We start from the raw sequence: 26,620 nt of genomic DNA, 5'->3' as shown, positions 1-26,620 counted from the left end.
GTGTCGATTGATTGCCTTAATCCCCAAAGATCCATTGATCTTTTTCTTGAATATATTCAGTGACTGAGCTTCTGCAGTCCTCTTGCTTAGAGAATTCTGAAGAGTTACTATGCTCCAGTTAGAGCAATGAATTGCCTCTGTGGATAGCAAGTGAATCTCTAGGCTGGGGAGAGCTTTGTCATACAGCATGGAAAGAGGCCCTTCAGCTCAATTTGTCCATGCCAACTGAGATGTCTGTCTACGCTAATCCCATTTACCTGCATTTGGCTCGTATCCATGTACCTGTTCAACTGCTTCTTAAATGCTGTGATTGTACCTGCCTCTCCCACCATCTCAGGCAGCTTGTTCCATGTACCCACAACCTCCGGAAAAATTTGCGTGTCACCTCCCTCTCATTTTAAACCTATGTCCACTAGTTTTAGACTCCCCTACCCGTTTTTTGGTGGGGGGGGGGGGGGGATTGTGACTATTCTACATATGCCCCTCATAATTTTATAAACCTTTCTAAGGTCACCCCTCAGCCTCCTGAGCTCCAGTGTGAATGATCCCGGCATATCCAACCTCTCCTAACTAAAACCCTCCATTCTAGGCAGTATACTGGTTCTTTTCTGCACTCTTTCTAGGGCTACCACATATGCTGATAGGTTAACTGGCTGTGCAAAATTGCCACTATAATGTAGGTAAGTGGTAAAAGAATATGAAAAGGGACTGGGAAGAAAGTTGGTGGGCACGTGAGAGAGAATAAGTTGCAGGACTGCATTGACTCAATAGACCAAATTGCCTCCTTTGTTGTATCTCTCTCTGATGACAGAGAGAGAGAATATCTGTTTAATTTCTCAGGGTTGGCATGATTGGAACATTTTTCCTGTTAGGCTTTTGTGCCTTAAAGGGTTATTTGCCACAACCTTTGTATTAATTCTTGAAATGTTAGCCATTGCTTGTACTGTTTAATATTGTATCCCGGTCAACAGTGATGACTCGTGCATCATACCTGTGTAGTTTGCTTAGTTCTTATTTCCAGTCATGAGAAGTTGTGTAAAAATACATCAAGGCCATTTTGTAAATGCAAGTCCTACATTTTAGCCTTACTGGGGCTGTTAGTGACTATCTTTTATTTAGGACTTTTTGATATTGATATTGATTTTGACAAATAAAACATTTGTCCTGGCAAACACCTTGATAGTCCTTGCAGACCAGCCTATTTTCTAGCAGAGTTCCAGCCTCCAAAAATGGTTACAACATCTTTGCTCTAGTCCCTTTTTTTATTGTACTTTTGGGTTATCTTTTGTAATGCTTGTAGCAGAGCAACTAAGACTTTGCACAGTACTCTTAAGTGTCTAACCGTAATTCTATACACTGGCACTTAGTGCTCAGGATACATTCTTAGGAATGAGAGCACTAATGGAATCAGCACTAAAAGGGGTCATTGTAGCATTATATATAGAGAGATGCAATACTGATAGCACTGCTATAGCAAGTGAATCAGGCTGGGGAGAGCTGTGACATAGGGTTATACAGCACAGAAACAGGCCCTTTGGCTCAACTTGTCCATGCTGAATAAGATGTCTATTAGAGCTCGTCCCATTTGCCTGCGTTTGGCCCATATCTCTCTAAACCTTTTCTAACCTATCTAAATATCTTTTAAACATTGTAATTGTGAAGGTGGCATCCATCATAAGGACCCTCACCATCCGAGACATGCCCTCTTCTCGTTACTACTATCAGGGAGGAGATATAGAAGCCTAAAGACCCAAAGTCAATGACTCGGGAACAACTTCTTCCCTTCGGCCATCAGATTTCTAAATAGTCCATGAACACTTCCTTGTTTTTTTTTTGGCACTATTTGTAATTTATAGTAATTTTTGTCTTTCAACTGTACTGCTGCCGCATAACAACAAATTTCATATCAAATAAGTCAGTGATAATAAACCTGGTTCGATTCTGACCTCTACAGCTTCCTCTGGCAGCTCGTTCCATATACTCACCAGCCTCTGTTGGCGGTGGGGGTGGGGAAGAAAGTTGCCTTTCAGTTCCCTTTTAAATCTTTCCTTTCCAACCTTAAATCTATATCCTCTAGTTATAGACTCCCGTCACCTGGGAAAAAGACTGCAGGCAAACAAAGAGAGGATGAGATTGCAGCTTCCATCACACCCAGCAGGAGACAGAGACAGTAAGATCCGGGTAATCTATCAACCCATGGAGCATGTGCTACAAGTCCACAGCAGTGGCGTGCACTCGCTGCACTGCCCAGGGTAGAGCTTTGAGCTGCACACTCATTGCTGACTGGCCCCACTACTTGCCTTGGCCTGCCCAACACTAGTCCTCACAGGCAGACTCTCCACATTAAGCCATGGGAGCAATTGATTGCATAGGGTGTTCTAGAGGAGAGAAGGGGTTTGCAGCAGGCTTCCAGAACAGCAGCACACAGTGCTCAGTCTAAGCAAATGTTATTTTTAAGGCAAAGGGGACCACATACCTCTTGTGTTCAAGCTGAAGGGACATAGCGCTATAATGAGTCAGGACTACAGAGTAGTGCTGAGCAAGGTACCAGTGTACTGACATAGTTTATCAATATCACCAGCACTATAAAAACTGTCAGTTGTGGCTGTGCTAGTAGTCAGAAGATTGTGGGTTCAAATCCCACTGTAGTGATGAGCACACCTGGTGACTTGGGTATGTATCCCAAAACATTTTTGGGCCCAATATAACAAAGGTTGTGAATCATCTGGTTGAATTTCAGGCATTTGACAAGGAGAACAAAAGGATTGCTGGCTAGAGAGTGGGGTTTGTGGCCGGGGCTGAACACAGTGTCTTCAATCTTTGCAACATTTAGTTGGAGAAAATTTCTGTTCATCTTACATTGTGGTAAATATATTAGTATGTACAGGTGACTTGCTAACAAAAAACAGAAAACAAGAGTTGGGAGAAATGGGTTATGATCAGACTTGCAGTAACTTCTCAGGTGCCACTGGAATATGTACCGGTGCCTTGACTGATTGCAATCCATATTAATAGCGTGGATGAAGAGACTGAGTGTACTTGCTGGTGATATTAAGATAGATGGGTTTGCAAATTGTGAGGAGGGCAAAAGGATCTGAATGGTGATCGAGATAAGTTAAGTGAGTGGACAGGAATTGGTAGATGGAGTCTAATCTGGGAAAACGTGAGGTCATTCACTTTGAAAGGAAGAAAGAAAAAGCAAATTATTATTTAAGTGAAGTGAGACTACAAAATGTTATGGAGCAGAGATCTAGAGTTCAGGAACACAGTATGTGGTCACAGCAAGTAATTGAGAAGGCCTTCATGGGAAGTGCTACGAATATAAAAGTAGGGAAGTTTTGATGCAACATATACAGGCTTCTGGTGAGACCACACCTGTAATTTTGGTCTCCACACTTAAGAATTGATCTTATTACTTTGGAGCCAGTGCAGAGAACATTCACTTGGTTGATTATTGGAATGAAAGGGTTAGTATAGAAAGAGAGGTTAAGCAAGTTGGCTCTATACCCATTGGAGTTTAGAAGAATGGGGTTTGATTGTATTGAAACATAAGAATCTTGTGGGGCAGGGGGGATATTGATGGGACAGTTACTGAATTCCTGCCAGAACGAATCACTGGTCTGATCAAGCTGCTTCATGTGCTGCCTTTGTACTTGTGCTTTTACTATGCAGGAAGTGTCCAAGTGTTTGTGCTAGATATGGTAATGTGAAGTCAAAGCAAGTTATGCTTACAATTACACCGAAAGTTGAAATTTTGTAGAAAATAGACCAGATAAAATTGATAGACAAACCTGAGAATATGTGGTTTTGAGAGGCAATGTGGGAAAAGCTCTTAGTTTTATTCTAAGAGTGGTATGAATAAGGACATTGCTAAGTCTAGGACCATGCACAAAGCATAATCAGTAAACCTCAAAGTTTACTTGAATGGTTTAAGCAATGCCACAGTGAATGTGTACTTGTTTTATTTGGCCAAGCCCAGTGATAAAAACAAGGCAGAAGAATGGAATTTTGTCGTCATTCCTTATGCTTGTTTTACTGAACTTGAATTGCATAGAATAGCTATCCAATCAGGCTATACATATTCTTAAACCAGTGGTTGCCTTGTTATTGCTGTAGCTTCGTCTCTTGCTGCTCCTCTAATACACATGTTGATATAATCAAAGCAAAGGCTTCTCTTGAAATTGTAGCATGCCAAAGGGAAAGTAGTGATTTGGGTGAAATACTGGATTTGATAGTCTGGATATCTTTGGGTTTTTTTTGAATGGATGTAGTAATAGATTTCAGAAGTGAATTCTGTGCCATGAATTAGAATGAAGAACAGCTGCATACAGTAAAACTCCATAATCTAATATCTGATGATTTGGAAATCCCCAGGGTTTGGTATCCGGCTCACTGGGTGATGTTTATCGTGCTCTCTTCCTACTGACTGGGGTCCCATTTCCCATGCTCCCTTCCCACTCACTGGGGATGCTGGAAAATTTATTGTAATACTGTTCAACATCTAATAAACATGGCTTAAATGCATGTTGGGGTATTAGTAGAAGTAACATCCATTACTCCTTGATGCACTCTGTACTAACTCATTGTAACTGCACTGTGTAATGAATTGATCTGTACGAACGGTATGCAAGACCAGTTTTTCACTCTACCTCGGTGCAAGTGACAAAAATAAACCAGTACCAATACTCTGGAAAATCTGTCCTGCACCACCAAAGACCTGAGTGTGCTGGATTATTGGAGTTTTACTGTTTATTTAATTGCACGTTTGTGCATTGGATATGTTGTTTAGGAGACAAATGTAAAGCTCAGAATAAACACATTATTTTCTATTGATTTGAGCAATCACAAAGATCAGATTATTGCTCACTGAACTATGGATGAGTTCCAATGCAGTGTAAAAAAAATCTGTTAATAATTCATCTTTATGCCAAATATAGTGCAGAAAAATATTTGTTACATTGCCACTGCCATAAATGGGCTTAGGATATGGCACTGTAAGGGTAGGCGCTCGGTAGAAAACGAGGTGAAGCAAATTCACTTTTGATTGGTACTTGTTTATTCATCTGAACAGGAATGGGAATGCTTCCATCATTTTACAGGCTATTTCATATCGTAAAACGGTTGCTAGAAGGTCTGATCAAGAAACAATTGGTTGGGCCATAAGCACTACTTAGTTTATATAAAGTCTGAAAATAAAGTAATGTAACACTAAGCATCCTGTGAAGCCAGAAATAAGAGGAAAGGAATAACCACAGGTTGGTGGCCAGATATTGTGCACTTCTGCATGTCTTTAAGTGTAAAGGGCTGTGGACATTCGGTAGCTGCGTATTTCTTGGTGAATCCTACCAGACCAGACAGAGCCTAGTGTTGCTACATATAAGACACACGATCAAAAGCTGAGGCACAAAGAAAAATAAGGGGGAGTCTAGTTTTGGGACTAAAATGAATATTACTCATTTAAATGCAAAGTACTCAGTTATCAAGATCATAAATTCGTAAAGGAGATGAGCTTGCATTGCAACCCCTTGTTCTTTCATTTAAGCTAAATATTGTACATCTAGAATTTGTAGAACTAGCATGAAATAAATTATGGGTGCGTTAACCGTAAGTTAATTTTATGTTTTCGTAACACAAAAAAATTAACTTTGGTAATACAGGTTGAAGCTCTCAGTCCTGCACCCTTGGGATCTGACTGGTGCCGGACAACAGAAATTGACCCCAATCATTACCCTCTGTGCAGGAGAATTGTTCTTTTTAAGTATAGATACTTGCTGGGTCATGTAAGGGTTCTGAGAACTGTCTGTAACCCAAAGTTTCTATAATTCAAAATGCTATCGGCTGAGAAGGCTGTTGGCCAAAATAGCAAAGGTTGCACTGGTAGGTTAATTAGCTACAGGTTAGTGCAGATCTTAGTTGGTTTTAGATCTTATTTAGAATTGGTTAATAGTTTTAGATCTGTACTTTAGATTCAAAACATGCTGGACCACGGAAATTGCCAGATCACAGATTGCCAGACTAGAGAGTTTCAACCTGTAGATGTATAGAACAGATACAGTATTTGAAAAAGCAGCTTGAATTGGTAGTACTATGAGGAGCAGTGTAACATCAAAAAAACCTTTTCTAATTTGCTCCAGTGACACTGCAATAATTTTCAACCTGTTACTATTAGAACATATAAAATAGCTAACATTTCCTTTAAAATTTGGCAATATTACACAAGGTGATCTTGAACAATTGGTTATTTCTACGGCTAAAAGCAGAATGGGTCAAGTGGGCATATAATTAATCGAAATGCTGAAAGGAACAGACCATATTTTTCAATGTTATACTATCGTGTGAATTATGATCTAAGACATTCAGATGAAAGTTTCATTCTGGTATGTACTTGGATCACAAAGTACTGGAGTAAAGAGCAAAATTGTGAGTTGTGCATGTGGTGATGTATTTACAGCGGACCTTTCTGTACCTTTCTCTGATTCATGTATTTTCCCGACAGACTCGCCACACTGCAGTGATAAATGAAAATCCAGTGAATTTATTGAAAAGAAGAACTATATGGTAATATTTTCAGTGAAGAGCATAAAGTTCTTAAGCAATGATGGAATTTTGTATGGCTTTGGTTTGGTATCTTGTGTAAATAATGCTTGGGGAAAGGCATGTAAAATCCTAGATAAATATGGATGAGAAATATTCAGGGATTTAACGCTTTCATTTCTAATTTACAGAAATTGTGCAGCAGTTTAAATATTCTCATCTTACCAAATCTGAGACGGTGAGGATTTGTGGTACTCTGACAGATTATAGTTGCTTAATAGAGCTACAAAATGTAGCTGGGTTTTGGGGTAATGACCAGTTTCCATTAATTTCATACAGAGCCAAAAGGAAATCTCAATGTGAATTCAAAGAATTGTCAGTATCCCTCCTGTGCTCACAGACCTACATTGGCTTGCATTATTGCAAGTTCTCAACAGTCTATGTCTATAGGACACAATCTGATTCCTTTATTTTAAACGCCTGTCAAATCTCCCTCGGGTCTGTGCTTTTCTAGAGTAACAAGGCATGGCTCTTTTAAATTGTGATACTCATGGGTTTTTAAACCAGGTTTTATTCTAATTTCCTTTCTTGTACTCTCTGATCAAGACAGGGGAGTAGCAGTGAGCAAAATATTCTCGATTAAAGCCTTCCAAGGTCTTGTATAAGGGCATTATTAAGTTTGGTAATATTGTCTTGAGCAGGAACTATGGATTGTCCTACCAATACATGCCAGTACTCATTTATTTATTACTGTCTTTGTAACTGTGAATTTTAATAACGTCATGCACTAAGACACTGTGCCCCTAGTTTACAGACTTCAGTTGTGAGCACTGTGGGCTTGACATTGGCCCTACCCATGTGTTTATATAAATCATACTTTTTATAAAAGCAAAATTAATTTGACAGGCATTCAAAGAACAACCTAGTATGTGTGTTTAGGAATTTACACAGTAAAAGCAGAACTTGATGAATGGTGTATGACACATACACAAAGCACAGTAGACTTCATCGTGGAGTGCTTCAGCAGTTCACAAAGAGGAATGTTTAGGAAAATATTCAGCTTCCCGTGAAGGGTTTAAAATTCAGTCATCCATTACAAGTCTAGTGAAATACCTTGAAATAATTCTTCACAACGTCAATAGATACCTTGCTTTACAAGTGGATTGAATTGAGTACAGTAAGCAATGATTTAATAGGCAAAGTTGCTATGCTATGCAACAGCTACAAAAATTATTTCTTAGATCTATAGGTGGAATTAGTAATTCAGGTAGAAACTTGGTGGTAGTATACACCTATCAGTTGTCCTTCACTAATGGAAATATTACACCTGCCGGTCCTGTAAATTTGTCAATAAGTATCTTTGCTGTTTGTACTCTTCCCTTACATGTCATGAATTTCCATACTGCATGAGAATTTAGCACATGCAATTGAAATTGAACATTGTGCCCCATTTTTCCACTCATTCAGTCCTATGTAGGCTAATGTTGTACCACATTCAGAAAGAGTATGGCTAAGACTTGGGAAGGTATGGACCAGTTCATTTTGATGACCTAGTAACTTGTTGTAAATACTAGAAGAGTTACCCAGAATTAATAAACTCTCTATGTGGGGTCTGTAAAACTAACCTGAGTGAATCTTTTCAAGGGGTTACTTTGTGGATGAAAGTAACTTAGGCAAATTTTTATATTTGAATTTTCAAAAATTCTTAACGAGCTGTCACACGATTGACTAATTCAGAAGAGACAAACCCTGGGGATTTGAAGCAGTCCTTGAGGTGGGAAAAGCAGTTGGCTGTATTTTCATATGCTGAAGGTTGTTATGAAGTTAGGATTCATTACGCAGACTGCTTATGTGAACTTCCTTGGGGATTGGGGTTGCAATTCGTTAACTATATAATAACCTGACTGAAGAGCCTGGAGCTTTCAGTAATTTTATGGATTAGAGAGAAGACTTCAAACTGACTCAGTGGAGTGGTGAGGGTGTCTGTTTGGCACATCACACTGAATATCAGTAATAGCTATTTCAATGTAAATTGTGGGATAGAAGCTCTAAACAATTCCTCTTGTAATAAATGAATTTTCATTATTTGTGAGGTGGTTAGGGATTTATAGTAATATAAAAATGAAGGCCCTTTTTTTTCCCCTATTAAATAACTTATTGTCACATTTTGTTTCCTTTCTGTATTCTTGAGATCATTGATGGTGAGTCGAACAGGGCTAATGCTTAGCCATATTTTGTGATTCTCTATCTGTTGCTCATTCAGCCATCCATTAAATTTGCGCTGGGTGTTTACTGTACATTATAGACAATGGGGATTTTAAACATGCATTAGTGAACTTTATGCCCACAATTGCTATTTAAGTTTTGTCCACAGCCTGAAATTTGTGCAGAGCATTTTCCATCTACACCACCCACTTCCAACTACACCAAAAGAAAACTGCAAATTAAAGACTTTGAAAGATGTTTCTTACAGGAGGGGAAACAAAGGGTAGCTCAGCCAGCAATCCTTTGTATTAAATTGTTAATCATGTATTTTTACAGGCTGAGATTGAATCTTGTAAATCTAATTTTCTATTGCCCTCTTCCCCCAAAGAGAAGGGCGGGTCAAACAAGTTCATTCCTGAGTTTATTCATATCTGAAGAATGTCTGCTACTTACAATTTAGTTGACTATTTGCATTGATGGTAAAATCATTCAGTTGAGAATGAAAGTCACCAATAGAAGTTGTAATTTTTGAACAGAGCTTATTGGTATTTGGGTTGGGTGATGACGAGTGAGCTGAGGGGTTGGAGCTGCACAAGTAGGAGTGATATGGACAGCACAGTCAGCTGGAGAGAGCCAATAACAGGGTTGTGGGCCAGCCTTGGAAAATGTTCATTAGACTGTTTACAAAAAATAACATTTACTCCACATTTTGTTGACTTTTCTGTTCTAAAATGTGTAAAATACTGCTTCATTATGAATGGCCTTATCTTACTGTGTTAGTCTTTCATTCCTTGGAAGAAACTGCTACCAACTATCATTGCAATTGGTATGTGTTAGCAATTACACAGGAAAACTTTGAAAATACATCTTTATCATTTTGAAAAATCATGGTTCTGTGCCTTGCAAATTATCCACTAAATATCTTGAGAGTGCCAGGAACTGATGGTGCATTATAGTAGGTATTTGATTGCACACCCAAGCAATGTGTCTGGTTATGATGAAGGGTACATGATGTGAAACAAATACACCACGGGGAAGTGAGTTGTAGACATTCTGTCTTTATGCACATCTGAGGAATCTCCACAGTAAAGTGTTTTAATTTATTTTATGCTCTTTTCATTTGTAGTGCAAGGTGTCACCTGTACCAAGTTGTGTCCCGTCCCAGTTGCAGCTCTTCTGTTTGGTATTTAATGTGTTAAACTCCCTGCTTGTCAACGCCAAGAAGAATGGGGCTGGAGAAAGGAAAATATGACTTTTATCTTGGCTTGATATTAGCCATTAGCTCCAGCATATTTATTGGAGGGAGTTTCATCCTAAAAAAGAAAGGCCTCCTCAGACTGGCCAAAAAAGGGTCAATGAGAGCAGGTGAGATACTGTTTGCTAAATGATCCAACAGTAATGTTATAACGTGAATAAAACAAAACTTTTTTGGATCACTGATCTGACCCCTGCTTTATTGCCTCAACAGGTAGAGATTGACAATAAATGAGGAAAATTGTTTTAAATCCACTCCTATTTCCATATTGCATTCCATCTTTTCTAAAGTAATACAACTTTTAAGTAATTATGGGCATGAATATTGACATCTTATAAAAATCCTTCAAGCCATGGAAGCTGCATAATATCCCTGTTGAAATTTATTTGCATCTTAAAATATACTTGTACTTCTTCCTTTTGCTTCTCTTTCTGGGAGATTAGACGTGTATTCATTTCATAGAAACAAGGCCATTCTGCTTATCATGGTTGGCAGGTCTTTAAATGACCTCTATAATTGCTCCCATTCCCTTCCTTTCCATGTGTACTGCAATTTTTTTTCCTTTCAACTATTTACAATTTTCTGCTGAAAGTTACTATTGAATCCAGATAACAACCAGTTATACAAATTTATACCACTGTGCCCTACCACACATCCCACATCTTACGTTTGCTTTTATCGGTTATCTTATAATCTGTGTTCTCTGGTTACGGACCCATTTCTCAGCGGAATCATCTTATTTGTTCTATCAAAACCCTTTGCGATTATGGAAACTGTTTTAGTAAATCTTTCCTGAGCCACATTCTAGCTCTGATAACAATCCCAGTTTAACTAAACTAATGCCCTGTACCCCTGGTGCTGTGTTAATAGATTATACCCTCTCTGAGCCTTGAAATCCTTTCTAAATTTGGTCTCCTGAACTGGCCAAAATACCAGCTGGCACATAATCTACACCTTATAAGAGATTGGTCAGCTTTCTTGTTTTTGTGCTCTATTTTGTCAGTCTAAGGATCCTGTGTACCTATTATAGCTTTCTCAATTTGTTCTACCACTATCAAAGATGCGTCTTTGTCTAAGCACAGTTCCTGCATCCCTTAATTCATTAGTTTGCATTGAAGATGATGGGTTTAATTAATTACTAGAGTGTTTTCAGTGGTGGCTCAGTTAATTAGTCTTTAGCCTGAGCAGACAGACAGCCCGGCATGGTATGAACTCAAGTCTACATTGAGTTATTTGTTGTTAGTTAAGGTTACGTTATGTGCTTGTTGCAGTGGTTTCTCTGCATTGAAATAATTGATTATTTTCTTGTGTCTTGATTTCTGTTCATTTAGGTCAGGGAGGACATGCATATCTTAAAGAATGGCTGTGGTGGGCTGGACTGTTGTCAAGTGAGTGCAAGAAGGAATTGTGTGACCACTTCAAACTATGATGTACCAACTGGCTATATTTTTTAATTTCTCGTTGCCGTTTTCATTCCCCCTGACGCTGTTGATTTCTTGAAATAACCAATTAGCACCCTCCAGTGCTTTGTTTAAATGCCTAATTTCCTTCCAATAATCTTATATTTTATTTGGCCATTTTACCACAATGGGCATCAGGGTTGAGCTCAATTCAGGAATGCAAAAGCAAGTTATAACATCTGTGCTTTGGCACTGAAATCAACTAATTTAACAAAATCTGAACATCAGACTTGGAGTAGTTCTAGTTTGTAGCCATCAGTTATGTACTTAACTAACTTGACAACTTAAAACTGTATTACTAAAAGAGTTAATACTTTGCATTGTTAGTTCTTTAATAATGGAACCTGTAAGATTAAGCATGGAACATTTTCCATTGCAGTTTGAATTCTTTCCAAGTTAAGGCGAAATATATGCCCGCGATCAACTATTGTTTGATCTTGGCTTTTGCAATTTGTGATTGTAAGCAAGGTGCCCTGATGTTAGCCAATTATTTTTAATGTTCTATCCTGTGCCAACAAAGCAATAAATTCAAGTTAAATGCAGTGTTTATGTTTGACTGCTATTTTGATTTATTTTTAATATTCATTCTTTTTTCTATATCTTCTCTAATCTTTTCCTGTAATACTCAGTGATATCTGTGCTGTTCTAATTCTGGCCTTTGAGCATTTTGAGACGTAATTACTCCATTGATGGCAGCTGTGCCTTCGGCAGTCAAGACCCTAAGTTCTGGAAATCAGTGCCAAAACTTCTTTGCCTCTCCACTTCCCTTTCCTCCTCTATGATGCTTCTACTTTGCCCAACGCTTTCATGATCTGCCCTAATGTCCCTTAATGTAGCTTGCCATCAATTTTTGTTTGATAACACTCCTGTGAGGTACCTTAGGGCATTTTACTACATTTCAAGCCATTTTTGTGTTGTAAAAATCTAATGACTTCACTGGTATCCATTGGAAATGTTTGGAAAAAATCCTCTGCAAGTTGCAACCCCCAGAGAGGATGTCCTACATGTGCCCTGAACTTTATCACAGCTATCCAGTGTTAAATAATATTGCTTTTTATAGACAACGCTTGCAATCTTAAAATTGTGACTCAGGTAAGACATTGGTGCTTAACTGTATTCTTTATACATTCTTGCAGTGGGGGCTGGAGAAGCTGCTAACTTTGCTGCATATGCCTTTGCTCCGGCTACGTTAGTAACCCCATTGGGAGCCCTTAGTGTCCTAGTAAGGTAAGAACATTGATGTTGATCGTCAGAGAATAAAGTGCCAATAAATATTTGTATAAAATTCCCCCTTCAATAGGTATGAAAATGCAAAAACAAGTTCTTCACTGCTCTGCAGTTTTGGATTGCCCTCTGGTCGTGAGTTACAGAGCATCTCTTGCAGAAATCTGACTTTTATATCAAATTTGGTGCTGAGCCACATTCACTCAGGCTGGAGAATGCCGGTGTTAAATGTCAGCCGAAGGAACTGAATAGATGATCCACTTTGGCTTGAGATCCCTACCAACCCAGCCAATTCTAATCACTCCAGGTGATTTAGAACCATACAGCACAAAACAGGCCCTTCGGCCCACTGTGTCGTGCCGTCCATCAGACCACCCTCACACTACCTAACCCCTTCCTCCCGCATATCCCTCTATCTCACGTTCCTCCATATACCTATCCAACAAGCTCTTGAACCTGTTCAATGTATCTGCCTCCACCACCACCCCAGGCAGTGCATTCCATGCACCAACCACTCTCTGGGTGAAAAACCTCCCTCTGACGTCTCCCCTGAACCTCCCACCCATAACCTTAAAGCCATGACCTCTCGTCTTGAGCATTGGTGCCCTGGGAAGGAGGCGCTGACTGTCTACTCTATCTATTCCTCTCAATATTTTATATACCTCTATCATGTCTCCTCTCATCCTCCTCCTTTCCAGTGAATAAAGCCCTAGCACCTTAAGCCTCTCCTCATATTCAATACCCTCCAATCCAGGCAGCATCCTGGTAAATCTCCTCTGCACCCTCTCCAATGCCTCCACATCCTTCCTATAATGAGGCGACCAGAACTGAACACAGTACTCTAAATGTGGCCTAACTAGAGTTTTGTAAAGCTGCATTATAACCTCGCAGCTCTTAAACTCAATCCCGCGACTTATGAAAGCCAACATCCCATTGGCCGCCTTAACTGCTCTTTCCACCTGTGAGGCAACTTTCAACGAACTGTGAATATGAACCCCCAGATCCCTCCGCTCCTCCACACTGCCAAGTACCTTGCCGTTTACCCTGTACTCTGCCCTGGAGTTAGTCCTTCCAAAGTGTACCACCTCACACTTCTCCGGATTGAACTCCATCTGCCACTTGTCAGCCCAGCTCTGCATCCTATCAATATCCCTCTGTAAGCTCCGACAGCCCTCCACACTATCCACAACACCGCCTATCTTAGTGTCGTCCGCAAACTTACTAACCCAGCCCTCCACCCCCTCATCTAAGTCATCTATAAATATCACAAAAAGTAGAGGTCCCAGAACCGATCCCTGCGGGACACCACTAGTCACTGCCTTCCAATCCGAGGGCACTCCTTCCACCACAACCCTCTGCTTTCTACATTTAAAGAAACAACTGAAAGTGATGCATACAGTAAGGTATATGGGACCGAAAAATGTCTTGGTTGTAGTACTGAACACCTGTGCTCCAAAGCTAGCTGCACCACTACCCAGTACAGTCATGGTACTGGCATGCATCTGATGATATGGAAGACTGCCCAGGTATGACCCATTCACAAAAAGATGGACAAATCCAATTTGACTTGTTCCTGTCAACTTACTTTCAAGTCTACTGTCAGTCTTGAGCAATTTGATGGAAGTGTCATCAGCAGTGATATCAAAGGGCACTTGCTCACCAATAACCTTGCTCACTAATGCCCAGTTTGGGTTTCGTCAGGGTCACTTGGCTCCAGACCTCATCTCACCCCTTGTCCAAACGTGGACTGAAGAGCTGAATTCTAGACCTGAGGTGAGAGTGATTGCCCGTCACATGAAGGCAACAATGACTGTGTTTTGCTGGTAAAATTGAAGTTAACGGGCATCAAGGGGAAAACATTCCAGTGGCTGGAGTGCATAAAGGAAGATGGTTGTCACTGCCAGAGGCCATTCATCCCAGTCCCAGGACATTATTACCGCAGGAGTGCCTGAGGGCAGTGTTCTAGGCCCAGTCATCTCCAGCTGTTTCATCAGTGACCTTCCTTCTATCATAAGGTCAGAAGTAGGGATGTTTGCTGCTGATTGCGCAACGTTCAATTCTGTTACTGCAATGGCAGCTCGGCAAGTGAAGCAGCTCACGCCTGGATGCACCCGGACCTAGGCAACATTCAGACATGGGCAGATAATGGTTGAGCATTATTCTTGCAGCAGAAGTGCCAGCTGATAATCATATCCAACAAGAGAGAATCTATTCAGTGGCATAACCATCATGGAGTACTGCACCATTAATATCCCAGGAGTTATTGATCACTAGCCGTTTAAGTACTATGGCTATGTGAGCAGCTCAGAGATGACAAATGACTCACCACCTGACATCCCAATTGTATATCTACAAGGACAAGTCAGGAGCATGATGCAATACTCTCCTCTTTCCCGATGAGTGCAGTGCCATCAGCTCGAAGTTCAACACCATCCACGCCAAAGCAGTCCTCTGGCACCCCATCAACCACTCTGAACATTCATCCTCTCCACCATTGGCGCATAGTGCCTGCGGTGTGTAGCATTTACATTAGCTGAGTCCATTCTGATAACACTTCCCAAACCTGCTACCGTCAAGCACAGCAGGCAGATAGGAACAACACTCCCTGCACTTTCCCCTCCAGGTAATGTACTATCTTGAATGGAAATACATCACTTCTCCTTCAGTGTCAGTGGATCAAAAACTTTATGGGAGTACTTTCACAAGAAGGACTACAGTGGTTTAAGAAGGTGGCTCACCACTACATTCTCAAGCGATTAGGAATAAGCAATAAACACTGGCCTTGCCAGCAATACCCAGATGCAGAAAATAATGTTTTAAAGTGTTTCTTAAATACACAACAAAAAGCTGCTGAATTCTGGATGTATTTTAATGTATGCTAGTGGCTTTTGGAACATGTGTACACAATGAGTGTGTATCCATGGCAAGTGAAAAGCAATTGTTTGTGATGATTGCCGTACATACTCATTCAATGTGAAATTGTGAACGATATCAGGTAATGAGATGCATCTGCAGATCATCACATTGGACTTATGACATTGCTGTGTTAAACTGGTTATAGTTGGAAATAATGAGAGGTGATTTCACTGAGACTCAGAAGATTTTGAGAAGCATTGACAGGACAGATGAGAGGCGCATTTCTCCAGCTGGATGGTCCAAAATTAGGGGCATTCTTTCAGGACAAGCAGTCAGCTGTTTGGAACTGCTGAGGAGAAGTTTCTCTAAGCAGACAGTTGTAAATATTTAGAACTTTCTACCTTGGAGAGATTTGGAAGCATGGTTGTTGGTGTATACAAGGGTGAGTTTAATTTTTGCATATTGGGATATTAAAATTCAAGGGGCATTGGGGTTGGTACAGGAAAGTGACACAAGGGTAAATGTCAGCCCTGACACTATAGAATGGCACTACAAGCATACAGGTTGAATGGCCTAGTTATTTTGTCTTGCGTTCTTAAGGGCATCTTGTGGCAGAATGGACTTTTAGCACAGGATCAGCACTGATCTTAATGAATTATGGAGCAGACTTGGAGAGTTATGTGGTATCCTCTAGTTCCCATCACGTAGCTGTAGGATCATAAGAGCATGGACTTGGGTCCTTTGGCCCACTGTATCCATGCCAGCCATTGAGTACCCATTTTCCAATATTTGGCCTGGAGCCATCGATGCCAAAGTGTTTTGAGTGCTCATCTAAATGCTGCATACTGTACTTCAGTGGGAGCTTCTGCCTTCACTAGCACCAAGCCGGTGTGGTCATTCAGACTGCAAGGAGCATCTAGGAATTCCTCCCTGCTGCAGGCCTTGCAACGCATGAGATTGAATTCCTTTACCATACTTTTAATTAAAAACAAAACTTTTGCTTAAAATATAATCCAAATAGTGCTTGTGCATTCTGATATTGTAATTTAATGGAGAGTCTGCATTTCTTTGCTTAATTTTGAGGAATTTATTTTCTCCTGCAGCTTATTTTAACGTTTATATTGCCTACAAGTGCCTTCCCTTTTTGTAAGGAAAACGAGATCTCCAAAGCAATAGCTTAAACCAGTTTGCAAGTATTTAAGGAATGGGCAGGTTTTTGTTTGTTGTCTCTGGTTCTATGGTGCCAGGACAGATCATTGATGAGCAGTTGTTGAACTTCAGTTGTGACTCTAATGGAAATAACCATGACTATAGCCATTTTATACTTTAATGGTTATTTTGAGCATTTACAGTTCTTTATATGTTGACTGTTTTGTTTCTACAGTGCTGTTCTATCATCTTACTTCCTGAATGAGAGGCTTAATCTCCATGGAAAACTTGGTTGTCTTCTAAGTGTTGTTGGTTCAACTGTCATGGTAATACATGCACCACAAGAGGAAGAGGTGGAAACAATACATGCAATGGCCATTAAACTTAAAGATCCAGGTACACCAATTTATGTGGCTGTTATTTAAGTTGGGCATTGATCTCTGCTTGGTAGTACCATTCTCATCCCAAGTCAGAAGATAGTGGCTTTAAGTCCCACTCCAGGGATTTGAGAACAAAATCTAGACTGGCATTCCAGTGCAGTACTGAGGGTAGGGTGTGTGGGTATAGGAGATGATTTTTAAATCTGAGATTAAACTGACATGAGATCCCTCTTTGTATAGGACAGCATTCCAAGAGGATTTCGGGAGTTCTCCTGGAGACCTGATCAAAATTTTAACCCTTAGCCAGGGGTATCCTCCTGTCTGTATTTTGCCTGCTGTGTTCCTAATGTTGTAGCTTTGGCTTTGACTCCATTTCAAAAGCATTTAATTGGTTGCAGAGCACTTTGAAAGTCCTGAGGTTGTGAAAAGTGCCATAAAAATACAAGTTCATTTTATCTGATCTCTTTTCTTTTGCTAACAAAATTGTCAAAAGTGAGGAGGAAAATTAGAAAATCTTTTGCTTCTGTTTTCACAATTATAGATGGACTTGGTTCCTTTTGTCATAATTTTTCCATTTTACTTTGTGTTATTTCTCAGATTACTGTTTTGATGAGTTATCTAGCTGTAAAACTCGTAGATGTACTGGGTATAGTTACTTCAGCTGTAGCATGAGATGCATATTTCAGAGAACTATTTGCATATAATCAAATGATTGTGCTATACATATTACTTTGAAGTGAAGCCAAGGTTTAATATTTAGTAAGTGTAATATTAGACACAGAATAAATCAGATAATTTGAGGTGCATGTAACAGATAACACACAGTAATCCATATATAAACCAAGCAAGTCAAATTGGTGACAATAAAATGGACGATGAATACATGGAATGTATAGAAGATATTTTCTAAGATCGTTATGTTGAGGGACCAGCTAAGGAAAAGGCGATTTTTAAATCTCATTATGCAGTGAGAAAAGGTTAATCCTGTTGTAAATGGACCTTTAGGAAAGAGTAACCGTAATATGATAGAATCTGACATTGAACTGCATCACTTTCAAACTCTGTCTAATACTAAGCTCTTAAATGATTCTATATAAAGGAAATTACAAAGGTAGGAGAGCAAGTTGGATGTGGTTTATTGGGAACTTGTGTTAAGAGATATGAAAGAGGCTTTGTTTGGCATTTAAAGAAATATCCATGATCTGAAAAAAATATATAGTTTAAGGCACAAAACCAAATAGGAAAAGCGGGTTCATCCATGGCTGACAGGAAAAATTAAAGATAGTATTTTATTGAATGAAGAGACATATATAAAGTTGCAAGCAATAGCAGCAAACATGAGGATTTGGAACATTTTGTAAGTTGACAGAGGACCAAGAAATTGATCATAAATAGGAGGATAGAATGACCATGAGCTTCTGCAGATAAGTGAAAAGAGAAAGGCTAGCAAAGGTAAATGTGTTTCCCCAGCAGACAGACATAGGAAAATTTTACAAGGAATAAGGAAATGTCAGAAAAATTAAACAAATACTTAGTTTGCCTTCATGGAAGAAGACACAAAAAGCCTACTACTAGAAATCAATTAAAAGAGCCTCGGGTGCCCTGGTGCTCTCCTCCCACACACACTCGCCTGTCCACCTAGCTTTCCTCCTCCAACTTGGTTCCATCTGCCCATCATCCCCTCCCCATCTGGTTCCATCTACTACCTACTCGCCTCTATTCCACCCTTACTGCTATATTTGGCAATCTTCTCTGTTGACCCTCAGTGCTGATGCAGGGTCTTGACCCAAAATGTTGACTTGCACCTTTTGCCTCCACAGATGCTGCTTGACCCACTGAGTTCTTCCAGCGTTCTTTTTTTGACCAAGACTGAAGAGTTTGGTTTAGGCGTGGACAGTAGCCAGGTAGAGAGATGGAAGTGGTGGCTAAGGGCTGGAGTTTTGCCTTGCGCTTTTGACTTGGAGCAGGGGTTGACTTTGTCAAGATGCAAATTCACATCCTGCGAACACCCTAGAGTTTAATGGAAAGAGTGAATGATATTTTCACTGCATGTATGAAAATACTGCTGTGAACTTGTCGATGAGATCCCTTTATATGGACTGCTACTTGTTGAAAGTGCATTCTCCCAGTTCAGTTTCTCCTCAGCCTTTTTCTCCTTTGTGGAAATTAAAAATCTAAAAACAAGTTAGTTTTGATAGTGAACATGTAAATTTATTATCACATTGTTTATTCCAGAGTAAGATTTTAGCATCTTGTCACAATAAAGCCTAATGATGAAAGCTGTTGCACCTGAAATCAGTTTAATTGGATGATGCATCCCTTGTTTTAGTGAGGAGTGCCTTTGGGGTAATTTTCAGAAAGATTGAAAACCCTGAAATAAACAATTGTGCCAAAAAGATTAATTTTAAAGTGAGAAATGTTTTTAATAGCTGAGTACTCAGGAGCGAGGTATAAGCTTTGCCATAGCATTGAGAAATAGAACTGCCTTTTGTCTCTGATTCTGACGTATTAGAAGTGTAAGCACAGTATCAGAGGCAATGAGGTGTGGTACTTTGGGAATGAAAGAACTGGAAGTAAGAACCATGCTTTGTTCCTATTAACTAGTTGAAGAAAAGGTTGCAAAGTTATCTGCTGTAATGATAAAAGCATTGTTTGCTGTCATTATGGAATATGGATCAAAAGATGTTTAATTTGGTTCTTGATTTGGGATGCTCTCAGCTGTGACAGCAGCTGACATTCAGTAATTGGCTTTAATATCCAAGGACATGAAGTGATAAATCAATCTTTGTTTCCTGACCCAAGGGACAGACCGCCAATTACTGGCGGCAGGACTAGGTATCTTCAGGGAGAAAAAGGAGCAGGTGCCGCACCTGGTCTTCTACTTCCTCCCTTACCATTCTCTAGGAACTCAAACATGCTTTCCAGCTGAAGCGGTGTGATTTATTTATGTTGCCAATACATTGATTACTTGCAATGTGGTCTTTTCTACTTAACTATCATTTCAATTTTCCTTCCCACACCACCTCTGATCTTTGTCTTTGGCCTCCCAACAAAGCTGAAAGTAAGCTTGAGGAATAGCATATCTCTTCTGACAGCACGTTGCAACCTTCAGGACTCGGCCTTGAATTCCATTGACTGCTTCTCTCTCCACAGATGCTGTCTGATCTGCAGATTATTTTCAACATGTTAAGTTTATAGTATCTGTAATATTTTACTTTTGAAATAAAAACTTAATTCCCTAATGGTATTTTCCACTCTGTTTCAGGTTTTGTGGTGTTCGCAACTTTTGTCATCATTATTTCCCTGATCCTTATTTTTGTTGTTGGTCCCCGTCATGGGCAGACAAACATTCTGGTTTACATAACCATCTGTTCTGTAATTGGTGCCCTATCTGTTTCCTGTGTGAAAGGCCTTGGTATTGCCATAAAGGAACTCTTTGCTGGGAAGCCCATCCTTACCTACCCTCTGTCATGGATCCTTCTACTGAGCCTTATAGCTTGTGTAAGCACCCAGATTAACTACTTGAACAAAGCACTTGATATTTTCAACACATCCTTAGTGACTCCCATTTATTATGTGTTCTTCACTACATCTGTTTTGACATGTTCAGCTATCCTGTTCAAAGAATGGTATCATATGGACAATGATGACATCATTGGCACATTGAGTGGTTTCCTTACCATCATAGTAGGCATCTTTTTGTTGCATGCCTTTAAGGATATCAATTTAACACTGGCAACTTTGCCTGTGTTCATGAGAAAGGAGGAGAAAGGATTTACTGCCAATGGTAGTGTACATTATGAGCGGTTGGACCACAATGTGGAAAATGAAAGCTGTACTGACAGTTCAGAAATGGTTTCCTCCAGAAGAAATGGCAACATGATCAACATGTGAGAGTCGGATAATAAAGTGTTAAGGGATAAAGGAAACACAATGCCCGGCCTATAGTAACTGTGCTGTCATAGTCACCAGAATTGAGCTGCTTGTTTTAAAAAAAAAGTTGTGTTGGTGACTTAATTTGTTGTAAAAGAGAGTCTCTTGGGACAATCATTTTTTCCTCCAGTGTGATTGGAATGGACTATGGGTTATTGTATTTACCTTTTTATTTACCTTAATTTTCATGGCTTATTTTTTTTAAAATAAACATTTCAAATGATGCATTTAGGTTTACAAAGATTAAGTTACTATTGGAAAAATGTCACCAAGTAACAGTGTAAATATTGACTCTAATTTAATTTTTTTGAAACAATACTGTATTTTGAAAACAATACTGTATGCACTGAGAACCCTAATTTTAAATGTTTGAAATAAAATTCTTTTGGATTCTCTTCATATCTGCAACACATTAGTGAGGTAGAAAGACCAAAACTATTGTTTGTATTTTGTTGTGATCTTAAGCCACTTCTGATCTATTACTGGGTTATGTTATGTTCAGTTCAAGCCTTACTGAAATTAAAGTCCAATCAGTCCAGAAAATAGGTGTACTTCAGGAATTACCCAGAGAAAGTGTGGCCAGAAATGGAGAATCATTTTATTTCCAACATTCTGGAATCTCTTCATGTACACATTTCAACATGGTGCCTTTCTGAGTGTTCCCCTTGTATATTTTTAGATTCTACTCCCTTTAGCTTAGGGACAGTCAGGAACTGCCGAGTTTAATTTACAGGATTAAGTCCATTAATTGGAAAAAAAGGAATAGTTCCTTTCAATTGTATCAGTCATAAAAATTGCTAGTTCCTGAACAGCAAAATGAAGGTTAGCTTCATTGCTGACATAAATGTATCAAAAAATGCAGGAAAAAAAAATCTAGAATTATTTTTGATAAAGCAGGGGGACTTGAGAGCTAATTTTAGCTTGGGGCCAAATTTTTCAGAGCATTCACTTAAAAAACAAAATGAAGTTTTGTTCTAATAAAAAAAATGCTTTAAATATTACCATAAAGTGGTTCTTTTGTGTTATCCAGCAAAACCACATCTTTTCTAGTGATAAACAAGGTGTAAGTGAACACATTAACAGTCCAAACGGTGTTGCATAGTCTACCTTTTGCAGCAGTCTGGTAGTGTATTCTGATTTTGTGATGTTGATTCCCGAGGTGGGTACGGAAGCAGATTCCAGCCTTTTAGGTGTTCTGTTCTTTGCCAAAAACCTACTTTGTAGGCAGAAAGGAAAAAGATGTGGGGTAGCTGTGCTCATTAAAAAAAAATTGTAGACAAAATACTGTATAATCAATCTGCAAGGAGATAAAGAAATAGCCAGGGTAAAAAGTCACTGCTGAGAGTAGGCAACAGATTTCCAGAAGGCATTTGATAAGGTGCAATGGAAAGTTATTATAGAAAATACAAACTTATTATAGTAGGTGATACTGGCTATCAGAAAACAGGCACAAGTGACACACTTCAAGGGTAATGAGAAATGTGCCACAGGATTGGTTCAAGTTTTTAAACATTTATAAAGGCACAAGGTATTGGTTGCTGAATAATGCAAAGGTGGGTAGGAAAGTAAGTTGTGAAGTGAACATGGCTATAAAAAGGAAAAGCAAGTGAAAAAAAGTTCAGGTACCTGGAGTATAATGTGAAATTTTCTCTTTTAGCAGTAAAAGTAGTATATTGCCTAAATGACAAGAGATTGCTGAGATGCACAGCGATGTGTGTCCAAGATATAAAACTGGAGGTACAGTAAGTAATTAGGATAGCTAACAATACTAATGTTGATTGCTAGGGAAGTGAATGCCAATGCAAGTTTGTTAACTGATGGGAACTCACCAATGCTCTGTGTATGGTATTGATCTTTCCTAAGAGAGGCCATTGAGACTCTGACACCTGAGAGCAACTCATTCCTCTATTTACTCCCATCATCTATTCTCATGCTTGCCCATTTACACTCCTCTGATTTCACCACACACCCCCCCCCCCCCCCCCCCCAAACCAACCATTCAAGTTGGTAGGTGTTCACAGTGGCCAATTAACCTACATCAGCACATTGAGGAATGAAACTGGAGCACCAAAGGGAAAAATGCATCTCTGGGAGAGCACTAACAGCCCTGGCCATCAGATTCAAAGCTGAGACAGCTGCATCACCAGTGCATCATCCCTGGAAGATCCTTCATATATAACTGCCTCTTGTATAGTATGCTGTTGTAGGTAAGGAAGAATGTTAATGTGGTGGAAGCAGTTGAGAGGTTTACCAGACTAGTACCTGGGCTGGAATACTATAGAAAGAGTTTTGAGTTGAACAATCCAGTTCCTATGTTACTTCAGGCACATCCATCCCACAAACTATGGCCATCCAATACTCCAAACCCATGCAACTGAATTCAAATGTGTACTGAGAGATTTAGGATAACATTTCTAAGCATAACATTAAAAATAAATCTTAAAATTTGTAACAAGCAAGCTTATATAGTTATACATCAGAGATTTAAATTAGGTCCACATGTATTAATATTTAAAATACAGTAAAACCCCAATAATTTGCTCTCCAAATGTTCAGAAATCCCAATGGTTTGACATACGGCTCAGTGGCACCCAAGGAACAGAGGATGCAGTTTCCGCACTCCCTTTAAACACTCTTTGAAACTTATCGGAGCCTTGTTTCCCACAAATTTTAGGTTCACCGAGTAACATTAAAAATAATGAAATAAAAGTATATTAATAGGAATAACATCCAATAGTCTGGATAATTTGCTAATCAAAGTCCCGAGCATGCAGATTAACGGGTGTATTAACAACACTTAAGTAATAATATTTCCCCTTCAATTAGTATGTAGACTTTTCATCAAATTGGATTTAACAAAGTCTGCCAACTTGATCTAAAATAAGAGTCATAGAGCAAAACAGCGTGGATACAGGTCCAATGCGTCCATGCTAACCATGGTGTCCACCCAGCTAGTCCCAATTTCCTGTGTTCATCACATATCCCTCTAAGTCCCTCCCCTCCGTGTACCTATCCAAGTGCTTCTTAAATGATACTATTGTACCTGTCTCAAACACTTCCTCTGGCAGCTCGTTCCATATACTCACCACCTTCTGTGTGAAACAGTTGCCCCTCAGGTCCGTTTCAAATCTTTCCCCTCTAACCCTAAATCTATGCCCCTTAGTTTTGGACTCCCTTACCCTGGGGAAAAGACACTGCCCACCTCTTCTATGCCTCTCATAATTTCAGACATTTCTATAAGGCTACCTCTCATTCTCCTACATTCCAAGGAATAAAGAACTAGCCTGGCTAACCTCTCCCTACAATTCAGGCACTCTAGTCCTGGCAACATAAATCTTTTCTGCACTCTTTCCAGTTTAACCACGTCTTTCCCATAACAGGGTGACCAAAACTGTACACAGTACTCCAAGTGCGGCCTCATCAACATCATGTCCCAACTCCTATACTCAATGCCCTGACTGAAGGCCAACATGCTAAATGTTTTTTTCACCACTGTGTGTGTCTACCTGTGATGCCGTTTTCAACAAACTGCATTTTGTATTCCTATTTCTCTCTGTTCCATTTCACTCCCTTAGTATCCTATCATTGAAAGTACAAGTCCTACACTGGTTTGACTTTCCAAAATACATCACCTCACACTTACCTGCATTGAAATCCATTTGTCACTCCTCAGCCCACTTCCCGAACTGATCAAGAGCCCCCTGTAATCTACAATAACCTTCTTTACTATCAACAACCTAATTTCGTGTCCTAATGAAATGAAATAAAATCAAATCTTTGAAAAGATTTGAGGATGTTGCCAGGACTAGAGGGACTAAGTTATAGGGATAAGGAGAGGTTGGCCAGACTAGGTCTTCATTCCTTTTAGAGTGTAGAATGAGGGGTAACCTTATAGAGGCTTATAAAATCATGAGGGGCATAGACAAAGTAGATGGTAGCAGTCTTTTCCCCAGGGTAGTAGGGGAGTCCAAAACTAGCAGGCATAGATTTAGGTGAGAGGGGAAAGATTTAAAAGAGTCTTTATTAGGAGGTTAAACTTGTCACTGAATACTCTTTAAAACTTCTATAGATGTACTGTTGAAAGTATCCTGACTGGTTGCATCACGGTCTGGTACGGCAACTTGAATGCGCAGGAATGCAAGCTGCAAAGAGTAGTGGACTCTGCCCAGTACACCACAGGCACATCCCTCCCCACCATCAGTAGTATCCATAGGAGGTGCTGCCTCAAGAAGGCAACATCCATCAAAGATCCCCACCATCCAGGCCATGCCATCTTTTTGCAGCTAGCATTGGGCAGTAGGTAGAGGCTTGAAGTCCCACACCACCAGGTTCAAGAACTATTACTTCCCTTCAACCATTTGGTTCTTGAATTAACTGGCAAAACCCTAATCACCACAACCATTTAGCACCACTATGACCACTCTGATCACTTTGCACTAAAATTGATTTTTTTTGTTCTAATTGTGTTTTTTTCTTGTAAAAGTTGTATATAACATGTTTAATTTGTTTTTCTTGTGAATGCTACTTATATTATGCGATGTGCCTGTGATGCTGCTGCAAGTAAGCTTTTCATTGCACCTGTGCGTACATGTACTTGTGCATATGACAATAAACTATTTTTTGACTGGCACCTACTTAGTACCAAAGGTTTAGATGGGGCAGAGTTTGTTAAGTGTGTCCAGGACGGATTCCTGTCACAGTATGTTGACAGGCCAACTAGAGGGAATGCCATATTAGATCTAGTTTTAGGTAATGAACCAGGACAGGTGACAGATCTATTGGTGGGTGAGCATTTGGGGGACAGTGACCATTGCTCCATAACCTTTAGAATTGTCACGGACAAGGATAGGAGCAAAGAGGACGGGAAGATATTTAATTGGGGAAAGGTGAATTATGAGGCTATAAGGCGAGAACTTGGGAGTGTAAATTGGGATGACATTTTTGAAGGGAAATGTACTATGGAGATGTGGTCGATGTTCAGGGATCTTTTGCAGGATGTTAGGGATAAATTTGTCCCGGTGAGGCAGAGAAGGAATGGTAGGGTGAAGGAACCGTGGGTAACGAGGGAGGTGGAACAACTAGTTAGGAAGAAGGCAGCAGCATACATAAGGTTTAAGCAGCAAGGATCAGATAGGGCTCGTGAGGAATATAGAGTAGCCAGGAAGGAACTTAAGAAAGGGCTGAGGAGAGCGAAAAGGGGACATGAAAAGGCTTTGGTGAGTAGGGTTAAGGAGAATCCCAAGGCTTTTTTCTCATATGTGAAGAGCAGAAGGATGGCTAGAGTAAAGGTAGGTCCGATTACAGACAAAGGTGGGAGGATGTGCCTGGAAGCTGTGGAAGTGGGTGAGGTTCTCAATGAATACTTCTCTTCAGTATTCACCAAGGAGCGGGGTCTTGATGATGCTGAGAACAGTGTTGGTAAGGGTAATGTTCTAGAGTACGTAGATATCAAGAGAGAGGATGTGTTGGAGTTGTTAGAAAATATTAGGACAGATAAGTCCCCAGGGCCTGACGGAATATTCCCCAGGCTGCTTTGTGAGGCGAGAGGGGAGATTGCTGAACCGTTGGTTAGGATCTTTGAGTCCTCGTTGTCCACGGGGATGGTACCGGAGGATTGGAGGGTG

At 39.8% G+C, this 26,620-nt stretch overlaps 1 protein-coding gene across 5 annotated transcripts in view; it reads left to right on the top strand.

Moving 5' to 3' along the window:
* Positions 1 to 25,612, top strand: part of nipa2 (NIPA magnesium transporter 2) — a 33,303-nt gene extending 7,691 nt beyond the window's left edge. For 4 of the 5 annotated variants that reach the window (XM_052026636.1, XM_052026638.1, XM_052026639.1 and 1 more), the window contains 6 exons: positions 6,497 to 6,558; positions 9,866 to 10,104; positions 11,326 to 11,382; positions 12,591 to 12,681; positions 16,919 to 17,079; positions 20,329 to 25,612. In XM_052026636.1, the coding sequence (XP_051882596.1) occupies positions 9,966 to 10,104; positions 11,326 to 11,382; positions 12,591 to 12,681; positions 16,919 to 17,079; positions 20,329 to 20,957 (1,077 nt within the window). In that variant the 5' untranslated portion in view covers positions 6,497 to 6,558; positions 9,866 to 9,965 and the 3' untranslated portion in view covers positions 20,958 to 25,612. The remainder of the gene's footprint in view (positions 1 to 6,496; positions 6,559 to 9,865; positions 10,105 to 11,325; positions 11,383 to 12,590; positions 12,682 to 16,918; positions 17,080 to 20,328) is intronic. The other variant, XM_052026641.1, reaches the window with a different exon arrangement.
* The last annotated feature ends 1,008 nt before the right edge of the window (positions 25,613 to 26,620 follow it).

This window comes from Pristis pectinata, chromosome 11 (genome assembly GCF_009764475.1).
Source record: "Pristis pectinata isolate sPriPec2 chromosome 11, sPriPec2.1.pri, whole genome shotgun sequence".
Taxonomy (NCBI): Eukaryota; Metazoa; Chordata; class Chondrichthyes; order Rhinopristiformes; family Pristidae; genus Pristis; species Pristis pectinata.
The sequence above is the reverse complement of the archived record's forward strand: the minus strand, read 5'-3'. Positions and strand labels throughout refer to the sequence as shown.